General features: G+C 42.9%; 2 protein-coding genes across 14 annotated transcripts in view; both read right to left on the minus strand.

Annotated features, from left to right (window-relative positions):
- Window positions 1-18,239, minus strand: LOC120812834 (cAMP-dependent protein kinase type II-beta regulatory subunit-like). Of its 3 annotated transcripts, none has more exons than XM_078097371.1 (11): window positions 18,097-18,239; window positions 4,184-4,219; window positions 3,857-3,909; window positions 3,628-3,711; window positions 3,360-3,466; window positions 3,054-3,207; window positions 1,722-1,823; window positions 1,558-1,632; window positions 1,386-1,454; window positions 1,155-1,290; window positions 1-166 (listed from the first exon to the last, which is right to left on the minus strand). In XM_078097371.1, exons 1-11 carry the CDS (start codon window positions 18,197-18,199, stop codon window positions 138-140), a joined length of 948 nt encoding a protein of 315 aa, XP_077953497.1. In that variant the 5' UTR covers window positions 18,200-18,239; the 3' UTR covers window positions 1-137. The 3 variants fall into 3 exon arrangements, with proteins under 3 accessions (XP_077953497.1, XP_077953498.1, XP_077953496.1); XM_078097372.1 differs by lacking the exon at window positions 1-166 and adding an exon at window positions 385-1,051 and having other exon boundaries at window positions 3,877-3,909; XM_078097370.1 differs by lacking the exon at window positions 1-166 and adding an exon at window positions 385-1,051.
- Window positions 16,244-26,208, minus strand: part of LOC120812424 (endoplasmin) — a 13,659-nt gene continuing 3,694 nt past the window's right edge. The window contains exons 8-22 of one of the 11 annotated variants that reach the window (XR_013454694.1): window positions 25,617-25,733; window positions 25,364-25,501; window positions 25,173-25,250; window positions 25,003-25,068; window positions 23,436-23,705; window positions 23,064-23,309; window positions 22,838-22,974; window positions 22,681-22,759; window positions 22,351-22,506; window positions 22,092-22,196; window positions 21,920-21,985; window positions 20,517-20,608; window positions 19,299-19,380; window positions 18,433-18,618; window positions 16,244-18,253 (exon numbers count right to left, since the gene is read on the minus strand). Coding sequence is in view for 3 of the 11 variants with exons in the window: in XM_040168353.2 (XP_040024287.1) it covers window positions 21,959-21,985; window positions 22,092-22,196; window positions 22,351-22,506; window positions 22,681-22,759; window positions 22,838-22,974; window positions 23,064-23,309; window positions 23,436-23,705; window positions 25,003-25,068; window positions 25,173-25,250; window positions 25,364-25,501; window positions 25,617-25,733 (1,419 nt within the window). In the remaining 8 variants the exon portion in view is untranslated. Of the gene's footprint in view, window positions 18,619-19,298; window positions 19,385-20,061; window positions 21,986-22,091; window positions 22,197-22,350; window positions 22,507-22,680; window positions 22,760-22,837; window positions 22,975-23,063; window positions 23,310-23,435; window positions 23,706-25,002; window positions 25,069-25,172; window positions 25,251-25,363; window positions 25,502-25,616; window positions 25,734-26,208 lie in introns of those variants that run through there. The other 10 variants (XR_013454696.1, XR_013454691.1, XR_013454695.1 and 7 more) reach the window with 10 other exon arrangements.

Here is a 26,208-nt window from a genome sequence, read left to right on the forward strand (position 1 = left end):
AAAGAACTTTTGATTATCACTTTGGAACTGTCTCACGCACTTTGTTGCTCAATCTCAGTGCTACTTCCAAACAGGGTCACCAGCTGCTCCTCATAGTTAGCTATGTTTCTCTTCATGATGTCCATGCAAGGACCCAGCTATGTCTCAAAGGCTTGGACGTCCATGGCTGACAATGAAACAAATAAAATAGGAGGATTCAGACATAATTCAAGGAGTTATAGAGAATAATGTAAAATAGTAAACGGTACACTGACAAGTTTATACTTGTTACGTCTCCCTTAGTCTAGGTGTAAGGGAGCGCAACCCCCGCAAACATGAGCCCTGATGAACGCGGCGACCAGAGGTATGGGGTCGTGGTGTGAGTGACGACTACTGGCACAGGCAAACGGTGTAAACAAAATAGGAGGTTTATTCTCTCCTTAAAAGGAAAAACCAAACAAATGTTCAGGGGAAAAGGGGCTGGGCGAGACCAAAGCAAAGAAACAAGCAAAAAGGGTGAACACTTCCCTAACTGACCTAATCCCCCCCCCCCCTTTACTCTACCTCGGGCACGGATGAGGCCCGCTAACCAAAAGTACAGGGAGTGGTCCGCCCAGGTCTTGCCTAGTGTATCTAGACAGGCAGTCAGCTACCGGTGGTGTATACCCATGGGTCTCTTCCCTAACAATATCCCCCCCCTGCAACACAGGAAGAAAAATGTTTAACTCAAATAACAAACAGTATACAAAACAAATGTAACATACACACTAACCCAAAGAGCCCACGCTCTGGGACTACCTTTTAACAAACAAACTCTCTCTCTCTCTCTCTGAACAAGATACTCACAAACCCCAACGACGGAAATAAACACAGAACCAGGAGAGAGGACACCAGCGAGCCACCAGAAGCGCTCTGCCATCAGAGCTGCAGAACCCTCCCTCAAAGATCTACAATGACAGGTCTTTATAGACCTGCACCAGCTGCATCCAATAATGAAGGGGAGGAGTCCAGGTCGGTCGTATCCAATCGGCTGCACCTTGGGTGAAGGGTAGCCATCTTCCCTGCAGATTTCCTGTACATGGAGAGACAGGACACAAACCAACACAAACACCCCCAAAACGTAACAATACTCAAGATGTAAAACATGAATGATCATAAAAATCCACAAATCACACCTAAGCATTTGACGCTTCCCACTGCATATGCTGATGCAGCTCTAGGCTTGTTTGTGATGAGCGCTAGCTCCCCGAAATACTGGCCCCTCATGCACGTGGCAATATCCACCTCCTCATCCTCCTGGTCTTTTTTCGTCTGGAAAGAAAGAAATGCACATTAAAACTTACACACAAGCACATTTAAAAAGAAATTCCCCCCATAACCGTAAATAGTAGACTGGGTGAACGTACCCTGCTTCTTTTCATGGTGATTCTAACTTGGCCAGACTCAACAATGTAGAAGCAATCTGCTAAATCAGCCTGTCGATCGAAGCACAGAAATGAGTATTTCAGCGTAAATGCTCCATTGCAGCAGAAAAGAAAAATGATCGATCCGAGGACAGATGATAAAGAGGTTGATCACCTGAGCAATAATCTGCTGCGAATCGCTGTAAATCTTGGTTGAAATGACGTCCACTACTTTCATTCTCTCTGAGAGCTGTGGATGGAAGGGTGTTTGGTAAACAATGGTTTTACTGTACATGCACGCTGCACTTTCCTCACACTGGAGAACAAAGCCCGTCTTACCTCTAAAGATGTAAGCAGTGGTAGCGTTTCAATGAACTCCTCATACAGCCTCCTTTTCTTGGCATTGTTCTTCACTATAATCCTCCGGAATGTCAGACGATACTGTAACAGAGTTTAAAGAAAATGAACACATGTTTCAAGGCCTCACTGCGTTTTTTCTTTTTAACATGAATTGTCCCTCGCTTTTCTATTCGGCTTAAATGTTTTTCTTCAAGCGTGTACTCAGGGCAACGTGATACTCTCAGTAGTTAACCTTCATAAGTAACAACCCGGGGTTTTTGTGGCACAGGGGGTAGATATGGTGTGCTGGGAAGCACAAGGTTGGTGGTTCAAGTCCTGACTGAACTAAAGCGTGCAAACAGTGTTGACATGGTGGTATTCAAATATAGCTGGTCATTTTTATATTCATGGGAATTGTAGATAACCTTTTCATGATTATAGGAGAAAAAGGGTGTATTATACCCACGCTCTGAGGCCATCTAGGTGGCGCTGTGGATCACTGGTTAGGAAAACAAAGGTAGTCAAATTAGTAAACAACTGCTCCAACATTGTGGTACAGTGGTTGGCAGAGTCATCTCTAGGTCCCAGGACTTGGTGTACTGGATATTAAAAATCCAAAAATTAACCTATATGCAACTTACATTCTGGACATCAGAGTTTAATTAAAGCTTTGTCTGTGGCTCAGTGGCATGTCAGGATCTCTGTCCCTCCTCGACCCCGGGGGATTTCAGATTCAAACACACAATACGAGCACCCAAGTGGATACGGCAGCCACCTGCCCGGTTCACTCACACACAACACAGGAAGTAACAAAGCTGTTACCTAGGGCTTAAGGAGAATATTGACAATAGCTGTGCCACAACTTAGTTAGTCAGATGTAATTTTTGTTGGGGGGGATTTCCGTGCAGGGAATAAAATTGCCTTCACCGTGACCTTTTGTCATCTCTGTGATGGTGTTGACAGCCCCAGTTTTCCTGTTTGAATAATCTACCTCAAGTACTGAACTACCCAAGTTCATCTCAGGCGTGTACCTGCTCAAACACTCAAGTTTAACCATGTTTGTCTAAACCAATCTGATAGCTGAGCTCTAAAGGGACACATTTTGGGATTTTGTCATATTTAGTTTACTCATTTATAGCTCTATTCTATGCTTTATCAAACACTTAATTTGAGTAAATAATTGAAAAAATCACATTAGCTTTTTGTTGCATTCAGTGGGTTTTATATTGCATATTATTTCCGTCGGACAGCATCCTGACAACTGACGACGCAGTTGGAAAACTTGCGTGGAGCAGACTGTGCTCTCACACAAGGATTTAAGGGTTTACTCACAAGGCACCAAAGGGCTCCAGGAGAGGTAGCAATTATTGTGGCTGCCCTGGGGGTGTTGTACATCAGCGCCAGTTCTCCAAAGCTGCCTCGGTTGTCATAGCAGCCTACCAGCTTATCCGTGCCATCGACCTTCACGAAGATCTTAAACGTCCCGCTGAATTAAAAACACAGAGGAAAAAATGAAAATATTATCACATGTCAGCAATAAGGGTTTCTCCTGAAATCTCAGCAGGGAACAATTATTTCACAGATTAAAATGTTTTAAAGTCAAACATAAAAGTCAATGATTTTGATTTTAAAAATCACCTTTCAATAAAATAAAAGTTGTCTCCATCCTCGTCTTGATCGATGATGTGCTCCCCTTCAGTGCAGAACTTCTCAAACATAGCATCCAGCACCTGAGACATCTCTTCCTGCGTTAGCGTGAAATATCATTTAAAAACATTTGAAAACAATCATGCAGAAGCCAACTAGTGGGCCGTCAGCCTCTGGCCATCTTCCCCTTTGTGTCATTTCAGAGATGGCAAAACAACAACCAGAGGAGAACACAGTGCTTATGGAACGATCCGCTCACCGGATCCAAATTCTTGAAGAGAAGAATGTCCCAACATGCTTCCTGTAGTCTCAGTCTCTGGTCATCGGTTTTGGGGTGGATGACCTGCAAATTGAAGCGCAGGTCTTTTGGCATGAACTCCACATTGCAGCGCAGACAGAAGATTGTGTATTTCTTTCAGTTTGTATTCAGAGCTTCAATTCATTGTGTCAAATTCCACCCCAGCACTCAGACAGAATCTTCAGTTTACCCATGGCTCTTTATCCTCACCGTTGTCATCGGGATTGAACGCTTCAGCACAAACTGCATGACAAAGATCAACAAATGAATGAGCAGTTGTTACATATGGGGCACACTTTTATTTGAATAAACAAGCTTACAGGACTACTTCCCAAAATAAAGACATACTTGTTTACCATTCATTTGTATGGCACTACCAGCACTACCAGGATAGAAGAAGCACTGGTCCACAAGTGTTTTAACAAACTCTAATAAATCAACAGTATTTTAGCTAAATGACAAGACCAAAAAAACCTCTTTCATGACAACTTAAAACAGCCAGAATGACAGAACTCACTTGAGGCTCTTCTGATGAATCTGTTTGTTACCGGGGCTGCAGAAGCAATATATATAAGAGATATATATCAACAGGTTAGAATGAATGATGAAATAAATCTATGTCACAGTGACCGATGCATTTCTGAAAAGGGTTATTTTAAAGTCCTGCGCTCTCCATAGTAGGCCTGCGTGTGGAGTACTACTGCTAATTAAGGAGCCATGTTAATGTGGGTAAAACCCGAATAAGGAGTGCTGCTTTGAAACGCGCTTGATTGACAAAAACATGCAAATGTGTAACCCAGGTGAGCTCCAACATAATAGCCTGGCTATGAAATATAAATTAGATAGGAGGTCTCATCTGTTTGACCTATTTTAAATTGTTTGTAGTAATATTGGTAGTAGTATTAGTTATAATTGTGGTATTAGTAGTAACAGCAGTAGAAGTAGTAAAAGTAGGTTTAGTGTCAATAGCAGTAAAAACAGCTGTAATACTAATACTATTAGCCATAGTAGTATTTGTAGTAACATTAGTAGTAGTTGGAGTATTAACACCTATATAAATACTGGTAGTACTGTTTATGATAGTTGTAAGACTACTTAAAATACTAGCAGTAGTGTTAGTTATGGTAGTAGAAATATCAGTTGTAGTAGTACTACTCGAAGTACTAGTAATATTCGTAGTGGTTGTAGTATTCAACTTAATATTTCAACGAAACCGCTTCATTCTGAGCTTCATGGTTAAGGTACAGATAATCATTGAGGCTTTTATTTTGAAATGATGGAATTGGGTGAGGGGGGGTAGATAGAAGGAGGGAGGGTGAGAGGGTGAGGAAGGAGGGGTGGTGAGGAAGAGAGAGAGAGAGGAGAATTAGACAGACAGACTGACTGAGTGATTTATTAACAGTGAGTAGAGGTCAGGGTGGAGGGGGGGGGGGGGGGCTTGTGTCTTCATCATGTTGGTCTGTTGACAGAAAGCATAGCTGCATCATGTGACTCTACTAATCAGTTAATAGGAGCTGCAGGGGGGTCAGAGACATAGATACTGCAGCGTGTGTGCGAGTATCCACGGCAACGGCGCACCTGGGTTCATTAACGAGCTACTGAAAAGGGCGACGTGGCGCAGGGGTAGAGAGGGTGTGCTGGGAACCGCAAGGTTGGTGGTTCAAGTCCCAGCTGCCCCATGTCCCATGTCAAAGTGTCCCTGAGCAAGACACCTAACCCCTAATTGCTCCCCAGGCAAAAATGTAAAATGCTATGGGTTAAAATGTAATGTAAGTTGCTTTGGATAAAAGCGTCAGCTAAATGACCTGTAATGTAATGTAAAAGTAATGAAAAGCACAGAGACAGGACAGCGAGTTACACAGAATCCACACCTCAAACAAGTGTCCTCTAGCGCAAAACTATAACAGATAGCTAAAAAATAAGAAGTATCTTCAAGACTCTACCGAACGCAACGATGTGATTTTTATGTCTGTCCGGTAATAAATACGGCTCCTGTCGCAGTTTACAAAACGTGTACCTTCTGGATTTTTTGAGAAATATGTCGGCAGATTTGTATTGGAGCCTATGGGGCTTTTGGCAGAGGTTGTGTCACTGTAACACTCCTGCAGCCAAAACTAAAGAACTCTGGGATTCAATAGCCACATTAATCCAATCAGCACAACCATGCCATCATTAATCAAAAGAAATTAAGCCTCAAAAGTGTATACTTTGGCTGGAAGGACCAAAGTTCCATATTTTTATAACCAGATTCTGACGCTGCTCTACACTCTAGCTCTCCAGCTCTCACTCTAAGAAACGCAATACACACTAATGTAAAAGTCAGAAACGGAGCGAAGAACTAATGAAACATAATCAGTGATTATGAAAAAAGTAGAATAGATATCAAAAAGGCAAGGCAAGGCAATTTTATTTGTACAGCGCTTTTCATACACAAGGCAGACTCAAAGTGCTTCACATCATAACATTTCATACAATAAAGTGAAATAAAATGCAGGAATTAAAAGACAATTAAAAACAGCAAATAAAATGATAAATTAAAATCTTATTTAAATTATTTAATTAAAGGCAGAGGTTAAAAGTGCAATGTAGGTAAAATTTAGCAGAAGGCGAAGCTGAACATAAAAGTTTTCAGTCTTGTTTTAAACGTGGTCAGAGTTGGGGCAAGTCTTAAATCTTCAGGAAGTTTATTCCAGCTGTTTGTTGCGTAGTAACTGAATGCTTTCCCATGATTTGTATTTACTCTGGGAATCACTAACAGATTGGTGTCAGAAGATCTTAGTGATCTTGAAGGCTTATGTAGTGGAAGCATATCAGTGATATACCTTGGCCCTAAACCATGTAGTGATTTATATGTGAGCAGTAGGATTTTGAATTCTCTGACATACTAGGAGCCAATGTAAGGATTTAAGAATTGGTGTAATGTGCTCACATTTTTTGGTCTTTGTTAGAACTCTAGCAGCAGCGTTCTGAACAAGCTGGAGCTGCCTGACAGTTTTTTTTGGAAGACCTGCAAGGAGACCATTACAATAGTCTAGCCTACTAGTTATAAAGGCATGTACAAGTGTTCCTAAGTCTTGAGCTGACATGAGCCCTAAGTCGTGCTACATTTTTGAGGTGGTAGTAGGCCAATTTTGTTACTGATTTGATGTGACTCTCCAAGTGTAAATCTGAATCCATAATAACCCCCAGATTTCTGGCTTTATTTGATGTTTTCAGGGACAGAGAGTGAAGGTGTTGGGTTACTTTAAACCTTTCTTTTTTAGCACCAAATACAATGATCTCAGTTTTGTTCTCTCAGCTCCTCTCCTGGTCGGGGGCAGAGGACCACTGATAAACACCTCAGCATTCACAGAGCTGACTGTTTCTAGGAGATTATCGAAGTGCTCTTTCAACTTTTCTGATTGTTGTTTTTCAATGTCATTAGAGCCAAAGTGCAGAATTAAATTTTTCACAGTTGGGTGTTCAGCCACAATTTCCAAAATTCTTTCTTCCAAGTCAGACACCATATCCTTCGGAAAGCAGAGTACTTTGGTGGCATTACTACTTTTCATATCTTTTACAGAAAAATCACCCACAATCAGATTTTCAGGTCTTGTCAGCTTTCTCTGTGGCTTTAAGTTAGCAGGTCTTACCCTGCTGCGTGGTGGTGGAGGGTTATCCAGAAATTTAGAGGGGGATCGATGGTCCTGCAACAGTGGAGCAAACCTGTTTTGTAGTTTTACACCTGTTTGCTGGGGAGGTTTCTTGGTAGTTCCCCTCTTCTCAGTGGTCCGCTGCTTTGTTCTACGAAGCACGGGGGTTGAGGAGGCGTTATGCCTGGATGGTAACGCAGGCCAGTCGGCCAGTTCACAGATATCGGGCCGCTGGGTCCTGCCAGTTATCCGTTCTCCCTTGTCTGGTCTTCTCTTTGGCTTTGCACCAAGTGTGGTCCAGGGAGGATTATCGCTGGTAGATTTATTACCCTGTACAGAGTCCAGTTTCTTCATAGTTCCATCATTGCTAGTTAGCTGGGTTCTAGCATGCTCTTGTCCACTGTTTTGAGTCATTGGTAGAGTGGTGTTGTTCCCACATGGTCCATTTACTTCTACATTTACTTCTAACCGATTAACTTTTGTTTCCAGCAGTAAAATCTTCTGTACGAGTTTGTGGTAATCTTCCGTAGACAAGGGAGGCATCTTCTGCTAATTACCTTTAGCACTGTAGTACAGGCTCAGGCTTATGTTGTTTGGTAGGCCTCCTCGCGTAGCGTTGAGGAAGTCGTAAAAATATTGAAAAATGCCTGTCGTAAAAATATTGAAAAATGCCTGTTTTATCTAAAAGAAAATATAATCCCACTGGTTTTGTAAGTATCCAGGAGCTCCTGCTCTTTGTTTCGTTAAGAGATTGCCGTTGCCAGAGGTGAAAATAAGTGAAGCTTAAATGAAGCTTGATCCGAGTGCAATAATCCACATTTAGTTGCTTTTGGTTTTAAGAAGCTTGACGGTGCTTCTTCACTCAGACTTCGCATTAAGCCAGTGTTTCCTCGCATTAAGCCAGTGTTTCCTCGTGGAAAAAAAAAGAAAAAAAAGAAGAACAAGCAGTTTTTATAAAATAGTTGGGACTATATAGTTCCTATCTGGGAACCGTCACCTTATCGTGGTGGAGAGGTTTGTGTGTCCCTATGAACCTGAGGGCTGTGTTGTCGGGAGCCTTGTGCTCCTGGTAGGGTTACCCTTGGCAAAGTGGTCTCAGGCGAGGGGCCAGACTAAGAATGGTTCAAGACCCCCATGAAAAAACGGAAGAGGGAAGGAGTTATCCGGCCCGGAGGAAGCCCGGGGCCCCCATTTGGAGCCAGGCCCAGATGGAGGGCCCGACAGCGAGCGTCTGGTGGCCGGGTTTACCGCGGAGCCCGGCCGGGCACAGCCCGAAGGAGTGACGCGGCAGCCCAACACTCTACTCCCCATGGGCTCACCACCTGTGGAGGAAACCGATGGGGTCGGGTGCGCTGCTACAAGGGTGGCAGTGACAGTGGGGGGTCTAGATGCTGACTCTGGGGACGTGGAATGTAACCTCTCTGGGGGGGAAGGAGCCGGAGCTTGTGCGGGAGGTGGAGCGTTATCAGTTGGATCTGGTGGGGCTTACCTCTACGCACAGCCTCGGCTCTGGAACCACACTCCTGGATAGGGGGTGGACTCTATTCTACTCCGGAGTGGCCCATGGTGTGAGGCGCCAGGCGGGTGTGGGGATACTCATAAGTCCCCGGCTGAGTGCTGCTACATTGGAGTTTACCCCAGTGGACAAAAGGGTCGCCTCCCTACGCCTTCGGGTGGTGGGTGGGAAAACTCTCACTGTTGTCTGTGCATATGCACCAAACAGCAGCTCAGAGTATTCAGCCGTTTTGGAGACCCTGAATGGAGTCCTGCATGGGGCTCCAGTAGGGGACTCCATAGTCCTACTGGGAGACTTCAATGCGCACGTGGGCGACGATGGAGATAACTGGAGAGGCGTGATTGGGAGGAATGGCCTCCCTGATCTGAACCCGAGCGGGTGTTTGTTACTGGACTTCTGTGCCAGTCACGGATTGTCCATAACAAACACCATGTTCGAACATAAGTGTACGTGGTACGGGAGCACCCTAGGCCAAAGATCAATGATCGATTTTGTAATCGTATCGTCTGATCTGAGGCCGCATGTTCTGGACACTCGGGTAAAGAGAGGGGCAGAGCTGTTAACTGATCACCATCTGGTTCTGAGCTGGGTCAGAGGATGGGGGAAGACTCGGGACAGACCCGGTAAACCGTGTAGTGAGGGTGAACTGGGAACGTCTGGAGGAGGCCCCGGTCCAAAAGATTTTCAACTCACACCTCCGGCGGAGCTTCTCTCACATTCCTGTGGAGGTAGGGGACATTGAACCAGAGTGGTCTATGTTCAAAACCTCCATTGCTGAAGCCGCGGCGGTGAGTTGTGGCCTCAAGGTCTTAGGTGCATCAAGGGGCGGTAACCCTCGAACTCCGTGGTGGACACCGGTGGTCAGGGAAGCCGTCCGACTGAAGAAGGAGGCCTTCCGGGTTATGATATCCGGTGGGACTCCAGAGGCAGTTGCAGTGTACCGACAGGCTCGAAGGGCAGCAGCCTCTGCCGTGATGGAGGCAAAGCAGCGAGTATGGGAGGAGTTCGGGGTAACTATGGAGAAGGACTTTCGGTCGGCACCAAAGTGTTTTTGGAAGACCATCCGGCACCTCAGGAGGGGGAAACGGGGAACCATCCAAGCTGTGTACAGTAAGGATGGGACCCTGTTGACCGCGACTGAGGAGGTTATCGGGCGGTGGAAGGAACACTTTGAGGAACTCCTGAACCCAACTACTACGCCCTCTTTGGTGGAGGCGGAGCTGGAGGCGGAGGAGGGATCATCGTCAATTGGCCTGGTGGAAGTCACTGAGGTAGTCAAACAACTCCGCAGTGGCAAAGCCCCGGGGATTGATGAGATCCGTCCAGAGATGCTAAAAGCAATGGGTGTTGGGGGGTTGTCTTGGAAGACACGCCTCTTCAACATTGCGTGGAAGTCTGGGACAGTGCCAAAAGAGTGGCAGTTCGGGGTGGTGGTACCCCTCTTCAAAAAGGGGGACCAGAGAGTGTGTGCCAATTACAGGGGCATCACACTACTCAGCCTCCCGGGTAAAGTCTACTCTAAGGTGCTGGAAAGGAGGGTTCGGCCGATAGTCGAACCAAGGATTGAAGAGGAACAATGCGGTTTTCGTCCTGGTCGTGGAACAACGGACCAGCTCTTCACTCTTTCCAGGATCATAGAGGGGGCCTGGGAGTATGCTCAACCAGTCTACATGTGTTTTGTGGACTTGGAGAAGGCGTATGACCGGGTCCCCCGAGAGATACTGTGGGAGGTGCTGCGGGAGTACGGGGTGAGGGGGTCCTTGCTTGGGGCCATCCAATCCTTGTACGCCCAAAGCGAGAGCTGTGTTCGGGTGCTCGGCAGTAAGTCGAAGGCGTTTCCGGTGGGGGTTGGTCTTCGCCAGGGCTGCGCCTTGTCACCAATCTTGTTTGTGGTCTTCATGGACAGGATATCGAGGCGTAGTCGGGGGGAGGAGGGTCTACAGTTCGGGGGGCTGCGGATCTCATCGCTGCTTTTTGCAGATGATGTGGTCCTGATGGCATCTTCCGTCTGTGACCTCCAACTCTCACTGGAGCGTTTCGCAGTCGAGTGTGAAGCGGTCGGGATGAGGATTAGCACCTCTAAATCTGAGGCCATGGTTCTCAGCAGGAAACTGATGGATTGCCTACTCCAGGTAGGGAATGTGTCCTTACCCCAAGTGAAGGAGTTCAAGTACCTCAGGGTCTTATTCACGAGTGAGGGGAAGATGGCCAAACTCGGCCGGAGAATCGGAGCAGCGGGGGCGGTATTGCACTCGCTTTACCGCACCGTTGTGACGAAAAGAGAGCTGAGCCGGAAGGCAAAGCTCTCGATCTACCGGTCAATCTTCGTTCCTACCCTCACCTATGGTCATGAAGGATGGGTCATGACCGAAAGAACTAGGTCACGGGTACAAGCGGCCGAAATGGGTTTCCTCAGGAGAGTGGCTGGCGTCTCCCTTAGGGATAGGGTGAGAAGCTCAGCCATTCGCGAGGAGCTCGGAGTAGAGCCGCTGCTCCTTTGCGTCGAAAGGAGCCAGTTGAGGTGGTTTGGGCATCTGGTGAGGATGCCCCCTGGCCGCCTCCCTAGGGAAGTGTTTCAGGCACGGCCAGCTGGGAAGAGGCCCCGGGGAAGACCCAGGACTAGGTGGAGAGATTATATCTCTGCACTGGCCTGGGAACGCCTTGGGATCCCCCAGTCAGAGCTGGTAGATGTGGCCCGGGAAAGGGAAGTTTGGGGTCCCCTGCTGGAGCTGTTGCCCCCGCGACCCGACCCCGGATAAGCGGTTGAAGATGGATGGATGGAGTTGGGACATTTGAAAGTTTAAATGGTGTCTGTAGCTGAAAGATTGGCGAAGCTGAAAAATCTGAAAGTTGAAGAAGTCTAAGAGGATTTAAAAACGATCTCCATTGGAAAACCATGTGAAGAAATATTCATGATTACTGATTTATATAAATTCAAGTTTAAGAGGTAGAAAGCTGAAAAGTCATAGCTGGAAAACCCGGAAAGGATCCGAATATTTAAATATTTGAACGGTTTTAATAGCGGAAAGTGTGAAGGAGTTGAAAGGTGCAACAGAAGAAATAGAAGAAGGCGGAATAAAGAATAGAAGAACAATACTTGGAATGCTTAATGCATTCCAACAATAAAAAGATGTTGGAATAAAGATTTGAGGAACAATACTTGGAATGTGCATAATGCATTCCAACAATAAGAATAAGTCGGAAATAAAGATTCGAAGAACAATACTTGGAACTTTTAATGCATTCCAACAATAAAGTCGGGCAGCAGAAAGAAGTAAATGTTTCAAATCCAACGGACCATTTTAGCGAACGTTAACATTCAAGTATTGAAATAATGATCATATCGTAGATTTAATGGTGTCAAACTAAACGTTCACTTTTTTACCTTTTGAGCTAAATATAGTTTTCATTATTAAAGTTAGCTTTGCCTTTACTAGAGTCCGGAAAAGGATGCTAACAATAAATTAGCCGTGCGCCGCTATTTGCCTTGTGCGGATTAGCTAATACATGTTCCAGTATTAAAGCTAAATGATGGTAGTATCATCCCTAGTTAACGAAGTGTGTGCTTAGTAATTTATTTTCATTCAAATCCAGCAGTTTAGCTAAGTGTCAGCGTGCTAACGTTAGCGCGCTAATTTAACTCTACAAGGAGTATGCAAACATCATTAGCATTTATTTCTAAGTGAACGTTAGCTAGTTGTGAACCTTAGAATATATTGCTAACACGTTACCTTGTTTGTTTGTGCCCCTTCCATCTGGCAGGAGGCTGAGGTCCATCAGGACTAAGACCTCCCGCCACACGAACAGTTTCTTCCCGTCGGCAGTCGGGCTCATCAACAGAGCCCGGTCCCCCACTGACTGACTATAACATTCCACCGGTCACTCCCCTTCACACTGCATATGCCACTTTAACTGCAATTCATCACTTTGTCGTCACTCGTCACTTTGTTACTTGTCTGTTACTTGTTCGTTAGTGCACTTTATGCTTAATATTTTTCTTTTTAACTTTTTTAATATTTAAAATTTTTAACTTTATTACCTTGTTTTATACTAACCCATAGCCTTATTCTACTAACCCATGGCATTAGCATTTCATTCTACTTTATTTTATTACTTGTGCACTGTTGTCTTGTCTGTCTACTGTCGCGCACTAACCGCCAAGACAAATTCTTTGTATGTTTAGCATATTTTGGCAAATAAATGTTTCCTGATTCCTGATTAACACTAACTCACCGTTCACATCGGCAAGTTATGTGGCAGGTTGCAAAAAGGAGACAACTTAACGTTAGCTAACCTAAGCATTGCTAGCCATGCACATGGGGACTGTCGGCTTTTCAAATTTGGTCAAAAATAACACTAAATAATAAATAGCCTCAACAGCACAGCTAGCTAAGATATGAAGACAGTAATGCACATATAATTGTTTTACATTTCGACGGATGGCGGTGGATATCTGCTTATCTTTTCCAAGTGCGGGCCAACGGTTATCTTCTTAATCGGGTTGTGATAGACGGTCTTCGCCTTGGTTTTCGCGGTCATGTCAGATACTCGATTGTCTCAGTTTATCGCAACGTGAATGAATCTAATAAATGTTAGTTTCTGAAGTTCATGCAAATCCTACATGACTGAATCACGTTCACATCGGAAACAATATACGGAATTAATATCGTTCGAAATACATGTTGCAGTAAAGTAAATGTAACAACCAGCCAATAGCCTTTTTTTGAGTGAATCGGTCAGGGGATCGAGATGACCTCCCGTAGCATGTTGCAGGTTTCCCCAATTCTCATCGTCCTGTTGAGAATTATGTTGATTTAAATTGGTTATTCATGGTAGCATCCATCCGACGCTGCTGTAGTCCTCCAATACCAAGTATTAGAGCGATCCAAACACTGCGAGGAGCTATAGACAAGTTTCCTGAGTGAAATAGGCGGGCCGCCATTGGCCTTTCACTCTGCCAACAACTTCCGGTTGTGTCTGCCAAGCACTTCCGGTTAGCGAGTTAGCATCTTTTACTGTCTTTGGTTAGCGTGCAGAAAAAGTAAACTATAGATGGTGTTACACGCCGACCTGGCTCCGGGACATGTTGTGCTGTTCACGGTTGCAACAACTCGTGGCGATTGCTGAATGTTTGGTCGGAAGGAGAATGTTTCGACCATCAACCATCTACAAGGCGCCAATGTGGATGTGCTCCCCCGTATGCGTTGTATGAGAAACCAAAAACAGATGTTGAATCTCGGAAGTGGCTAGCGGCTTTGAAGTTGATGAATCCGGCCAAAAGACTGTTTGTTTGTTCTTATCACTTCATTGATAAAAATCCCACAGAGGAAAACCCTTTCCCGGAACTTTGGTTGGGATACGAGCGACCTCCTCAGCAAAAGAGACGTAAACTCGACAGAAACACAAGTGACACGCAATCGGATGGTAAGTGTATCTTGATATTTTTCTGGTTTGCAGCATAAGTTCGACTGTTGATATAACGTTATGTGTCTCTGTCCTGTGTTAGTAGGGTATATACATTTATAGTTGATGCTGTTTGTCTTTTAGAAGTGTGCATCGAGCCGAAGTTTAAAGATGCTGCAATACAATGGGAGGACCTAACAAAAACTGACCACACGCGGCAAAGTTGGACCACGTGAACAAATCGACGCAGACTGAGGGTCAGACTGTGGCTGATGATATGCTCCTGGATGATGATACCTCGCTGCTGTACACAGAACTGTGTCTATTATATTTTTTTACTTTGGTGAAAACGATGTTGCCATTTAGTAAACCATCATGTAGTATTCCTGTTGTTGACGAAATACTGATGACCCTCATGAAACTGAACTGAACCTTGTGTTGGGGGATGTGGCAAAGCGCTTTAAAGTGTCTAAAGGTGAAGTAAGTAAGGTGATTGCTCACTGGATTGATACATTGGGTGAGCAGCTTGAACCCATGGTTGCCTGGCTGCCAAGAAGTGTTATTCGTGCTAACATGCCACCATCCTTTAAAAAGAACCACACCCAGACCACTTGCATCATCGATTGTGCTGAAACGGCTATTCAGAGAGCTATAAACCTGTATAAAACTGTAGGAGTGCCACTTTCAGTCATTACAAGGGAACCAATACTGCCAAATATCTTGTTGCTGTGTCACCTCAGGCTGATAATGTTTATATCAGAGGCCTATGCTGGTAAAAGCAGTGATAAGTTCATCACTATAAACAGTGGGTTTCTGGAGGCCCTAAGGCCTGGTGATGAGGTAATGGCTGACAGGGGTTTCCCGATTCGAGATGTACTACATGAAAGGAAGGTGAAATTAAATATTCCTGCCTTTACCTACAAGCGTGGTCAATTGACCAATGAGCAGGTAACGCGCACTAGACGAGTGGCCAATGTCCGTATATATGTGGAGAGGGCAATCCGAAGACTTAAAGTCTTCAAAATTCTGTCCCAAACTGTCCCCATCTCCATGACCCCGAGGTTGGATAAGATTCTTATCATATGTGCTGCTTTAGCAAACATGAGGTCCAGACTCATCCGACTGCCATATGAGGTGTAAGTCCCTATGAAAAGTAAAACCTGGATTACCTGCAGTTTTTTTAAAATTTTATTGTACATATTCCTTTTATTTATATATATATATATATATATATATATATATATATATATATATATATATATATATATATATATATATATATGGTACATATATTACATTACATGTCATTTAGCTGACGCTTTTATCCAAAGTGACTTACAAATAAGTGCATTCAACCAGAAGGATACAAACTCAGAAGAACAAGAAACAAGAAAGTGCAATTTCCTCAAATAAGCCAATTTACAATTTGCTATAGATAAGTGGCGTTACAAGTACAATTTAAGTGCTACAAATTGTTAGTCTTTTAGTCGAGGTAGAGTCTGAAGAGGTGTGTCTTTAGTCAGAAGATGTGAAGGCTCTCTGCGGCCCTGGTGTCTCCAGAGAGCTCGTTCCACCATTTCGGAGCAAGGACAGCAGGTCGTGAGTCGTGATCTAGTCGAGTCTTTTGCTCTCAGGGAGGGAGGGATGAGCCGTTTTGCAGATGCAGAGCGGAGAGTGCGGGTCGGGATGTCGGGTTTGACCATGTCCTGGATGTAAGCTGGACCCGATCCATTCACAGCGCGGTACGTGAGCACCAATGCTTTGAACTGGATGCGGGCAGCCACCGGTAGCCAGTGAAGAGTAATTTCTTTTATTTTCATATTCTCTGTTATGTTTCCTCTCATTTGTTCATTTTCTTTAACAAATGGTTTAAGCTTAGTAAAATAATACATTCCATGATGTAATAGTTCAGAAATTAGAGCCCTCTAATGCTACTTAGTTTGTGACTTCATCATACTGAGGCTACATTGAATACAATTATTTTCCGTCTTACCCATTATTTTCTTGATTTAATCTTATCGTACCATTTATTTTTTCCTTCAGTCCTGCTTACTATGGGTAATAAGAGCAAATTATATTTCACATTCTTCCCAAAAGTAGAAATCAGATATGTTGTTACTTTGTTGACAAAATGTGTAATGTTCAAAACAAAAAATTCCAGTATCTCAACCCTCGTTCTACTTTCTTCTGTTGAGGCTTTTTGCCTTTGTTAAAACATCCTGTGCTTCTGTTAAAAACATTTTAATCCATTTTGGGAATCTCTATGATTGTCAGATAATAATCCTTTTCTTTACATTGATTTAGTTCAATGAAGTTCATACTAATTTTTTCTCGTAATTTAAATTTGGGATTGTGTTTTTCACAATCAATCAATAGCAAAAAATGATTACCAGTACTTAGTACAGCTAAACGATGTAGAGCCTTTCCATCTCTCCTGTTGAGCATGTGTTAATTTAACATATAGCTCAAAATAGTCAAATCTCTATATAAGGTCTTTAGCTTCTTCTGCATTATCTCTACCTCTATAATCCCCTTGTTTGTGTAAAAATGTTGTTGTAAATTTTTACATTCCAGCAATTATGAGCGTATTCTTCTAAATTAAATACCAAACCGAATAGACAATCTTTTTTCCCTTGTATTTGACTAAAGTGCATAATCCAATTATATTCCAGATAAAGATTGGTCCGCTAACTACATCCTTTACGGAGTCTCAGATTCCTGCAACACACGCAGAACCATGAATTGAAACGAGTGCGTCGACGCAACGACGCAGAAGCATGCGCATGCTTCTGCATGCTTTTCCTCTGCAACTTTGTGCAACTCTCGACCGGAAAACCGGCGTTTGCGGCGATCTCCCTCCGTGAATCCAAACCGCTTATACAACCTGTCATATTTGCGCATTTCTTCAGACAAAAGTTCTTGAATCTGATCCGTTCTCTTGTAAACATTCTTTGTTTTAATAATGTCGGTATCGGGCTATGAAAGCGGAAATGTGAGACTCCGTAAAGCGGACCAATCACAGCCTTGTGCGCTGCGGGAGGCTTGCCGCAAGCCTAGAAAAATGGCTCGACACACGCAAGAACGCAAGGAGGTGTGAAAAGTGATGCAAGGGACACGCAAGGGGATCTTGCGTCTGCGTCGCTCTGAAAACGCAGAAGCATAAATCAGGCTTAACCCCACACATCTGCCTACCGTTCAGTGACAAGTCAGTTTCCCAAAACCCTTCGTTGTTCCAACAAGGATTTGTTTAGTCTTCTCTCGTCTTTGTTTCAAAGAATGCCTGTGCATTTCTCATCTCTGACCTTGAGTCTCTCAGTAGAAACATTTCAGTGCATGTCTCCAATTCTTGTTCTCTTATTTGTTCTCTTGTTCTGATTAAGGAGTTACTTCATGAATTTCCTTTACCGCTTGCGTGACTAATTAATTACCTCTTTTAGCTAAACCATTGTTGTGTAGCTTGTTGAGTTACTCTTTCACATCAGTCACTTGTGCTTCATTCCAATTACTTTCATTATTTTTGACAAAAACAGGTTAATTAAAATATTATTTTATGATACCAATTGTTGTTCTGTTTGTAAACCTGTTTTTGGATCTATTATTATTAATTGCACGGCCAGATATTCTGTGTGCTGGTGTTCGTTTGTACTCTCACTCTAATAGGGACATTTTATCAATTAATAAATACATTTATTAATGTATTTTCTTTATTCATTCAACCTGGGGATAAAAATAGCAGTTCTGTGTCCTTCCGGAATTGCACAAAAATACCACCTTACATCCTCTACCATTCAAGTTAATTTATTTCTTTTATCTCGCTTTTATTTTTATTTCTCCCCTGTTCCCCATCAGCCTCTGGCTGTGTGTTTGTTTGCACACGACCTGCTGTCCATTGAAGAGGGATCCACCACCTCCGCCTGTCCTCCCCTGGCTCTCCTCCATCCAAACACCATCTCGTCTTTTGAAGGCCTCCTCCCTGCTCCATTCATTTTGTCCCCCCACAGACCCCTGGTCCTCAGGCCTCCACGTCTCTATTTGTCTCAGAAATACACATAAGAACAAACAGGTTTTAGACTCTTCAACATCAACATCGTATTTAGTATTTCTTTCTGTTTTCCGCAGCACTGTTGCTGTTGGCATAAAAATGAGATTTGGGATTTGAGTACAGACACTCTCAGGATACCAGGACTCCTAGGGGTACTGGTATTTGTTGCTTACCAGTCCCTCGATCAGGTCTGGTGGGTGCTGGCCTGTTGCTGGATGCTGAAGTTCTGGCTCATAGCTTTGGTCAATGTAGACACAAGGTCTGGGCTCGGGCTCTGTGGAACCAGGGCTGTGGTTTGTGGTGGGACTGCGGAGCTGGAGGAGGACGTGACGGGTGGATGAAGAGAGCTGGAGAGAGAGCTAGAGGAAAAACAGGCAGAGGAGGCTTCATCTCCCATATATCACATCTTAAAATGAAAAACCAAATCAGGCAAATTAATCACAAATCATCACATCTCCTGTTATTCATTGCTCACAGTCTATTCTTACTTCCTCTTTTCGCACCTGCGTCTCATCAATAAAAAAATTAAAAACAACTTTTCAACCTTCCGTCTTTTACTGCGGTCAACTCAGCCGACGTTTGAATTTTAGTGCATGTGTATGCTGATATTTACGGTATTGAACAAGTAACCGGAATAAAAGGTATTTGATCAAATATTCTGGACAATGACTGAAGTATGTGTGTTCAGGAACATTCTGACTACTGTTGTACAAGAAAGGAATACCTTTACTGTAAGTTAGATAATTATCAAAGTTCAAAAAGACCATTTCTCAAAGTTTGAACTGCAATAAAAATACTTTTCTCAATAATTCCACTCAAAGACTAACATACATGGTTTAAGGACATCTCTGACTACTATTGAAGTATTTCTATTATACTATGCTATACACTATTGAAAGTGAAATATTTTTACTGTGCAGATTTGGAGATTTCTTCAAAGTAAAAGCCCTATTTTTGGAAGTTCAAATACACCATTTCTCAAAGTTTGAAATGCAATAAAAAACGATTTATCAATAGTTCCAGGCAAAGACCAATGTACCTGTGTCTGTGATAGCCTCACAGATAAGAGGAAACAGCTTCATCATCCACCTCAGTGAGCTACAAACACCTCAACCTCACAACTGGCTTGCAGGCGAGGTATGCATGTAATTGTAAAGTAGAACAGATAAAAACATCAGAAAAACAAAACAATAACGCAAACAAATGGCTCCACTACATATTTACCCTTTTCATGCTGCTTCCATTGGCCACTATATAAAGGACAGGATGGATTGTTGATTTCTTCAAATTATTGATTGATTATATTAAGTGGCTGTTTCTATGTATTGAAATTTGATCCAGTAATACAGTACTTTTGAAGATGTAATTCCAAACTTGTGAACTTCTAAACCTGTGACAGACTATTTTGTTAATCTACTCTTTAAACAACAACCTATAGTAAGCCATTCAATTGTGATTCACCAAAACCTGACTTTTATTTTTGATGTTTAATAGACTCTCAATCTCTTTAGGTCATTGAGTGTCTCTTGCGTCAGACTGTGAATGAGCTACATTTGGGGAGTTCTATTTATGTTCTCAATCATTACATGGCTGGTGAGATGCTCTTTCGGAAGAGAGAGCTGGTCTAGATAGCCAATCAAATGTTTGATAGCTGTTTATATGTTAGCTGTTTACTTGTCTATTACTGTGTTAATTTCAATGAAGCAGATTCAGTAGATCAACAGATTAACCATAGGGTATTTTTTTGAACGTGTTACAGATCAACTTTAACGACTATGAACATACAAAATACACACTGGAAGTTTCTGGTTAGTAGTGACTACATTTATTGTTATGGTCTTCCTTTCTTTGGGGATGTCATAAATATCTTTCTCAACTTATGTATTTCTTCTATTTTCAGTACATCGGGGCTGCACAGAGTACCGTTTATTTGGTTAACCCAATTCGACAGAGCTCGCAGACTCCAAACATGCTACAAAAGGTGGAGGTAAAATTTAAGCTTTTATGAAGAAATACATGAATTACATTCCATCATATCTTTCTTTTAATTTACGAATTGTGGTCCAATCAATAAAAGAAACTCAAATGTGGTGGTGGTTGATGACGAATCGGCATGAAGTGAGACAACAAAAAAAATTGTCTTTTTTTTAAAATGAATTACACTAACAATTAAAAAAATGAAAACTCAGGTTGTCTTTTGATACACTTCTCCAAACCCTAAAAAAATACTTTGACAGTATCATTTGACCCAACTTACCATCGCGATGCAAAACGCCATATAGAGGATTAGACAAGGCTAGGTAAAGTTTGTAGGTGCAAAAAGGGGCGACTTCTTTTCCGCAGCGAACACTAATGAAAAAATGGATAATAAAAGTTACTTTTTCAGATCAACTTTACAAATAATAGACACGATTGAAAAATAATCAATAACATACAGACATTACAAATAAAATACAACTTATTATATACAAATTTGTATCTGTATTCGTTTCCATACCACACATTGACAATTTCATAAATTACTCTCACAGTGTGAGGACGAGGAGGATCCTCCACACTAAGTCTGACTGGGTGGATGGACAATGGAAAGGAGGAGTTATGCAATACCCAATGCAGGAAGATGGAAGTAGCTGTGGGTTGTTTGTATTCTTGGTGCGATTAATATTTCCACAAGTACAAGCTTTTCACAAATTAATTTTTTACATGTTGGAATTAAGTTGGCTTAACAGAATTTACAATTGCTGAAACGTCACACTTTGTGCCATTTTTTAGATGGCAAAGAAAGTCATGGAGGCCGTTCCAAATATTCTGAAAATGGACTTTGACACAACAACAGAAGAGATGTCACATCAGCGCCAGCAGTTGGCTCTGAAAATACTTCAAGGATCTGGTGAGATGGGAAATCTTATAGGTTATATTTTAATTTTGTAATATTAAAGATCTAAAATGTGTGTTTGTATATCAGTGTTTGACCCAGAAACAAACTGTGCGATGTGCGCTGCCAAAAAAACACCCGGTCCGGGGCCTGCTCTCACAAACTGGGTAATTCATTATTTTACTCTGGTCATTGTCTCGTCTTTGTTCAACTGATTTAATTTATAATATCATGTGTTGATTACTCAACCATCAGTAAATAAAGATGCTTCATTTTGTCTCTTTTTTTTTTAGATCCAGTTTGACAGCTGTTTGCGCTGGTTCCACAGCCAATGCCTCCAAATGGACTACAAAAGTCTTAAAAATGCAGAGAAGTAAAATTATTGTCTTTGTTTGTAATTGTTTTGGTATTTCACGGTTATTTGTGAACATGTTTGATGTTCAGGATTTCATATATTCAAAGTTCTAAAACCTTTAAGTTATCCAAAAAATTTTTAGGATTCACGTTTGTTAATTCTGTCAAAGAACCTAGTAAAACGTCTTTACTTAATTGTATTTTTTTACTAAGATCAAAGTTGTTCATAAATATATAAATGTTAGACAAATGTTTACTTTTGTTAACTTGTATATACAAAATATTCTGTAAATTTATTGTCATGAAAGTATCGTACGGATCAATGTACGTCTGGAATTATCAAGAAATCTGTTTTTATTGCAGTTCAAATTTTGAGAACCCCCCCTCTCCCATGAAGATGTTGAGCACGGTGGCGCTGGAACAAGACTCACATCCAATTCCAGCTCTTTTCACGCTTTTCATTCAGTGCTTCACAGTTCAGTTTTGTCAAATTTTGTCTGCAGGGGAACAAAAAAAGTTATGAAGAAACTTCTTCGAGAACCAAAAACTCCATGTGATTTCTTTTTACATTGTGAAGATCCCACAGAATTGTAGGAATCTCACCGTTTCCTCTTCTTCTTTGTCATCTACAATTTGTTCTTTATCTTCATAGTCGTCCTCTGCTGGCTCTTCCTCCTCCTCTGGCTCCTCTTCCGGTTCCTCCTCAATCTGTAGCATAGTTATCGTAACATAACTGCCTAACCATCTACGGCCATGAACGAGCGCAGTTAAAATGACCGAACTGGTCACCCTAAAATGTTGACGGCCCGTCCTTTTAAAAAAGGAAACCGCAGCCATCATAAAATGGCTCGCGTCCACTCGCCTGTTCGTCCAGAGCTACGTTCATGCTGAGTCGCAGCATGCGCTCTATCCTCTCTCCGTAGACCTTTGTGTCAGCCAGCTGGTAGCCGGAGCGCAGCGTGGCCGTCTCAAACAGGACAACCGCCAGATCTGACGCAGTCTGGTCCTCAGCATCATCCTGATGGACAAGGGAATGAAAATGATCAATTCTCTGGTCCGGTTTCACGTGTAAAAAAAACAACTTAAACTTTATAAAGAAATGACAGCACAATTATGAATAGTTTTTAAATTACGTGCAATGGCATCGTTACAAGCAGTACTAAAGTAGTGACAGGACCATGGTCAGACTTACATGGACTCTGTTGAGCATCTGCTTGATCAGAGGATGTTTGGGGTTGATTTCTAAGGTTTTCTTCTGGCTGGCATAATAGCTAAAGAGAGGACGGGAATTAGCATAAAGGAGCTTAGGGAACATTCAGCACGATGATGAATTGGATCATAAAACTCACTTTGTGGAAATGTCTTTTCCGGTCTGGTAAGCCTGTGCCTTCATGATCCTCTCCATGTTTCCTGACCAGCCGTACTGACTAGCAACCAGAGCGCAGGGGGAGTTGGTCAGCCTCTGAGAGACGACAGCCTTCTCGATCTGTGGCAAATAATATGAAGCAGACAGAGCAACTGCTTTGAATATTTATTCGGGCCCCACGTCACGAATATCACAAAATAATTATCTACCATGTCCTTCAGGGCCTTATCCTTCAGCCAGGTGGTGAGAGGCTCGTACTCCTTCTCCAGGGCCTCTCTCTTCTCCTTGGTCTTATCACTCTCATCAAATTTCACGCCCTCCTTTGCGACGTTCTGAAAGCGCTTTCCGTCAAACTCGGGCAGTGCCTGGATGCAGTACTCGTCCACTGGCTCCGTCAGGTAGATCACCTCGTAGCTTTTCTTCAGCAGCCGCTCCACGAAAGGAGAAGACTCGGCCTGCAGATGGAGAAGGGGATCAAGTTGATGTCACATTGTCTCTGTGGCATTCCCACCCACCTTGACAATTTATGCTGCTCCTGTCAGTTAACTCAAGCAGAAACAGTTTGAATTCCCCAAACTCACCTCCTTCCTGCTGGTACCAGCTATAAAGTAGATCTTGTCCTGCTTCTCCTTCATGCGCTCCACGTACTGCTCCAGGCTGGCCACCTCTGTGTCGCTGTTGGAGGTCTGGAAGCGCAGCAGCTTGGCCAGACGGGTCCTGTTGGAGTGATCCTCAATGACGCCCAGTTTGATGTTGGTTCCGAACTCCTTCCAAAACTTCTCGTTGTACTGCGCCTCTGCAATCTTCTTTATCATGTCCAAAGACTTGCGCACCAGCTTCTTGCGGATAACCTGGATGGAGAGAGAGAGCGAGGATCACAGCTGCTGTTACTTTACACTTTATTAGGGTCCTTACTACGACTAGTCGTAGAGGAACCTATTGTATTTCATAGAATTATTATTATTCTCACAAATCAAATGCCTTTTTGAGGCCTTTATCATATTCAAAAAGTCGTTAAATTTGGCATGTATATCTGGACTGTTAAAAAATTTGATAATTTTGGGGTCTTGCATTTGGGTACAAAGAAATGTCTCCATAGTGCCCCCTAAAAAGGTAAAAAAGTACCCCACTAGGCCAGTTCCCCCCCCGATGTCCGATCGACTTCACACATGTGCTCTTGGACATGTTCTACAAAAAGTCAACCATGAAACTAGATTTTCCGCCATTTCGAATTTTGTGAAAAACACGTTTTCGGCCATTTCTTCTAAACGCTATTTCCAATTATCAAAATGGTGTTGTTATCTTTTTGTTTTGAGTTAAGTTAAGTTATGGGCTAATGAACTTCGCAAGGGGTGTGGCTTAATCTTGTAAGAGTCATTACTTCCAAATGGTTTGGTCTGCCCTCACCAAACTTGTGAACATGTGAACATTGAACCCCTGAACACACACAATTTTTTGAGAATATTTGAAGAATAGGGGGTGCTGCAATTAATGGTTTAAAATCTGCCTTTTGGCCTATTTTCGTGATTTCCTAGAGTTGTAAAAGACCAAACTCATCCCAGGGAATAAACCCGTAGTATGAAAAAATTGCATTTTGCTGGAAGAAAATTCAAAACTATGAAGAACTCCGAAACTACGAGAGCGCAAATCAGGTTGATGCGCGCGTGTAAATCAAACATCTGCGAGCAAAAAGTCTGGCGGAACGTGAAGTTCGTTGCTCGCGAAGTTAATCTCGGTTCGCGCTTGAAGGTGTTTTCTACGCGCTTGCTGTTGTTCTTTTAGACAGTACATGGCGGAGCCAGTCGCCATGGTATCACTACATCTAATTGGTTACAAACCCCGTCTTTGGATTGGCTGGAGTTATGCATTCACAGAACTATAGAAGCCCATTTCGGCACTAAAGAAGGGGGATAGAAAGTCGAAATTAAGAGATAAAACGGGGAAAGGGGAACAAAGTTGTGGAGGAAAATACGGGACAAATGTGTCCGCGATGAAAAGCAGCTTTTAATCCAATGAGCTGAGTCATTGTGTGTGTTTCCTGCAAAGGAGGTTCCCTCTTTCTGCTCATTGATAAACATCAATCACAATAACTTTGGAGTGATTCAAGATTATAAGAAGATAGTGTATAAATGTCAGATGTTAACTCACCTTGAGCAGTTTGTGTTGCTGCAGAGTCTCTCTTGACACATTCAGGGGAAGGTCATCAGAGTCGACCTAGCAAAACAAACAATTACTAAATCACAGTGCTGATTGGGCAAAGACCAAACTGTGGACATGAGCACATGCCAGAGTCTCCAGTAGAGTTTAGAGACACTCACCACTCCCTTCACAAAGTTCAGGTACTTGGGCATCATGTCGTTGAAGTCGTCAGTGATGAAAACCCTCCTTACAAACAGCTGTGACAGAAACAATCATTTAGAAAACAGGAATTGAGAGGAAATCCAGAACATCCTTATAGAGAAAGAAAGGACACAACTACAAGAAAAGTGACTCATAGTTGAGGAAGCACCTTGATGTAGTCGTTCTTCTTGGAGCCGTACTCGTCAAACAGGCCGCGGGGCGCTGCCGTGGGTACGAACAGGATGGATCTGAAGGTCACCTCCCCCTCGGCCGTGAAGTGGATGTGGGCCAGAGGGTCATCAGAGTCCTGTTAAAGCGGGAAACAGGGAGTTTGATTAAATAACATGAAACAAGTCGAGTCGACCAGGAGGCCGCATCCGTGAACGCGGTGGGTCCACAAAGCGCTGCGTTCAGGTGCCCACCTTGGAGAAGGTTTTGTAGAAAGCCTTGTACTCTTCCTCCTCGACCTCCTTGGCTGGTCTCTGCCAGATGGGCTTGATGTCATTCATTAGTTCCCAGTCCCACACAGTCTTCGCAACCTACAAACACAATAAGAAAAAAACGTGAATTTTCAATTCAGGTATCAATATATAAAACCCAGGGAGACGCGTAAAAAACGCTTTTTGGGGCTTGTCTCTTCCGTGGCTGTTCGTTACCTTCTGTCTGTAGATGGCTACAATGGAGTTTGTACCAAAAGTAACATTTATAGCCATGAAACGCAAGTAGAGAATTGTCTCTTGATCTCTGTGCCGTGTCAGTACAACAGAAAGCAGCCCGCACACTGGTCTTTGTAACCAGTAAATCACGTTATTTACGTTTTACTACACAGCTTAAACAAAAGGGGATCAATAAAGCAAGAAAATAATAAATAGACACTGCTTAAAGGAAACACCTGACCAGTGCTGTAGTGGTAAAATTAGAGGTGGGTAAACTCTGAATTTTGTGATCATACAGACCTCGACGCGATGCGAAGCAACGCAACACAAAGCGTCCTGGCTATCCTGGCTATATTAC

Source organism: Gasterosteus aculeatus, chromosome Y (genome assembly GCF_964276395.1).
Source record: "Gasterosteus aculeatus chromosome Y, fGasAcu3.hap1.1, whole genome shotgun sequence".
NCBI classification, from domain to species: Eukaryota; Metazoa; Chordata; class Actinopteri; order Perciformes; family Gasterosteidae; genus Gasterosteus; species Gasterosteus aculeatus.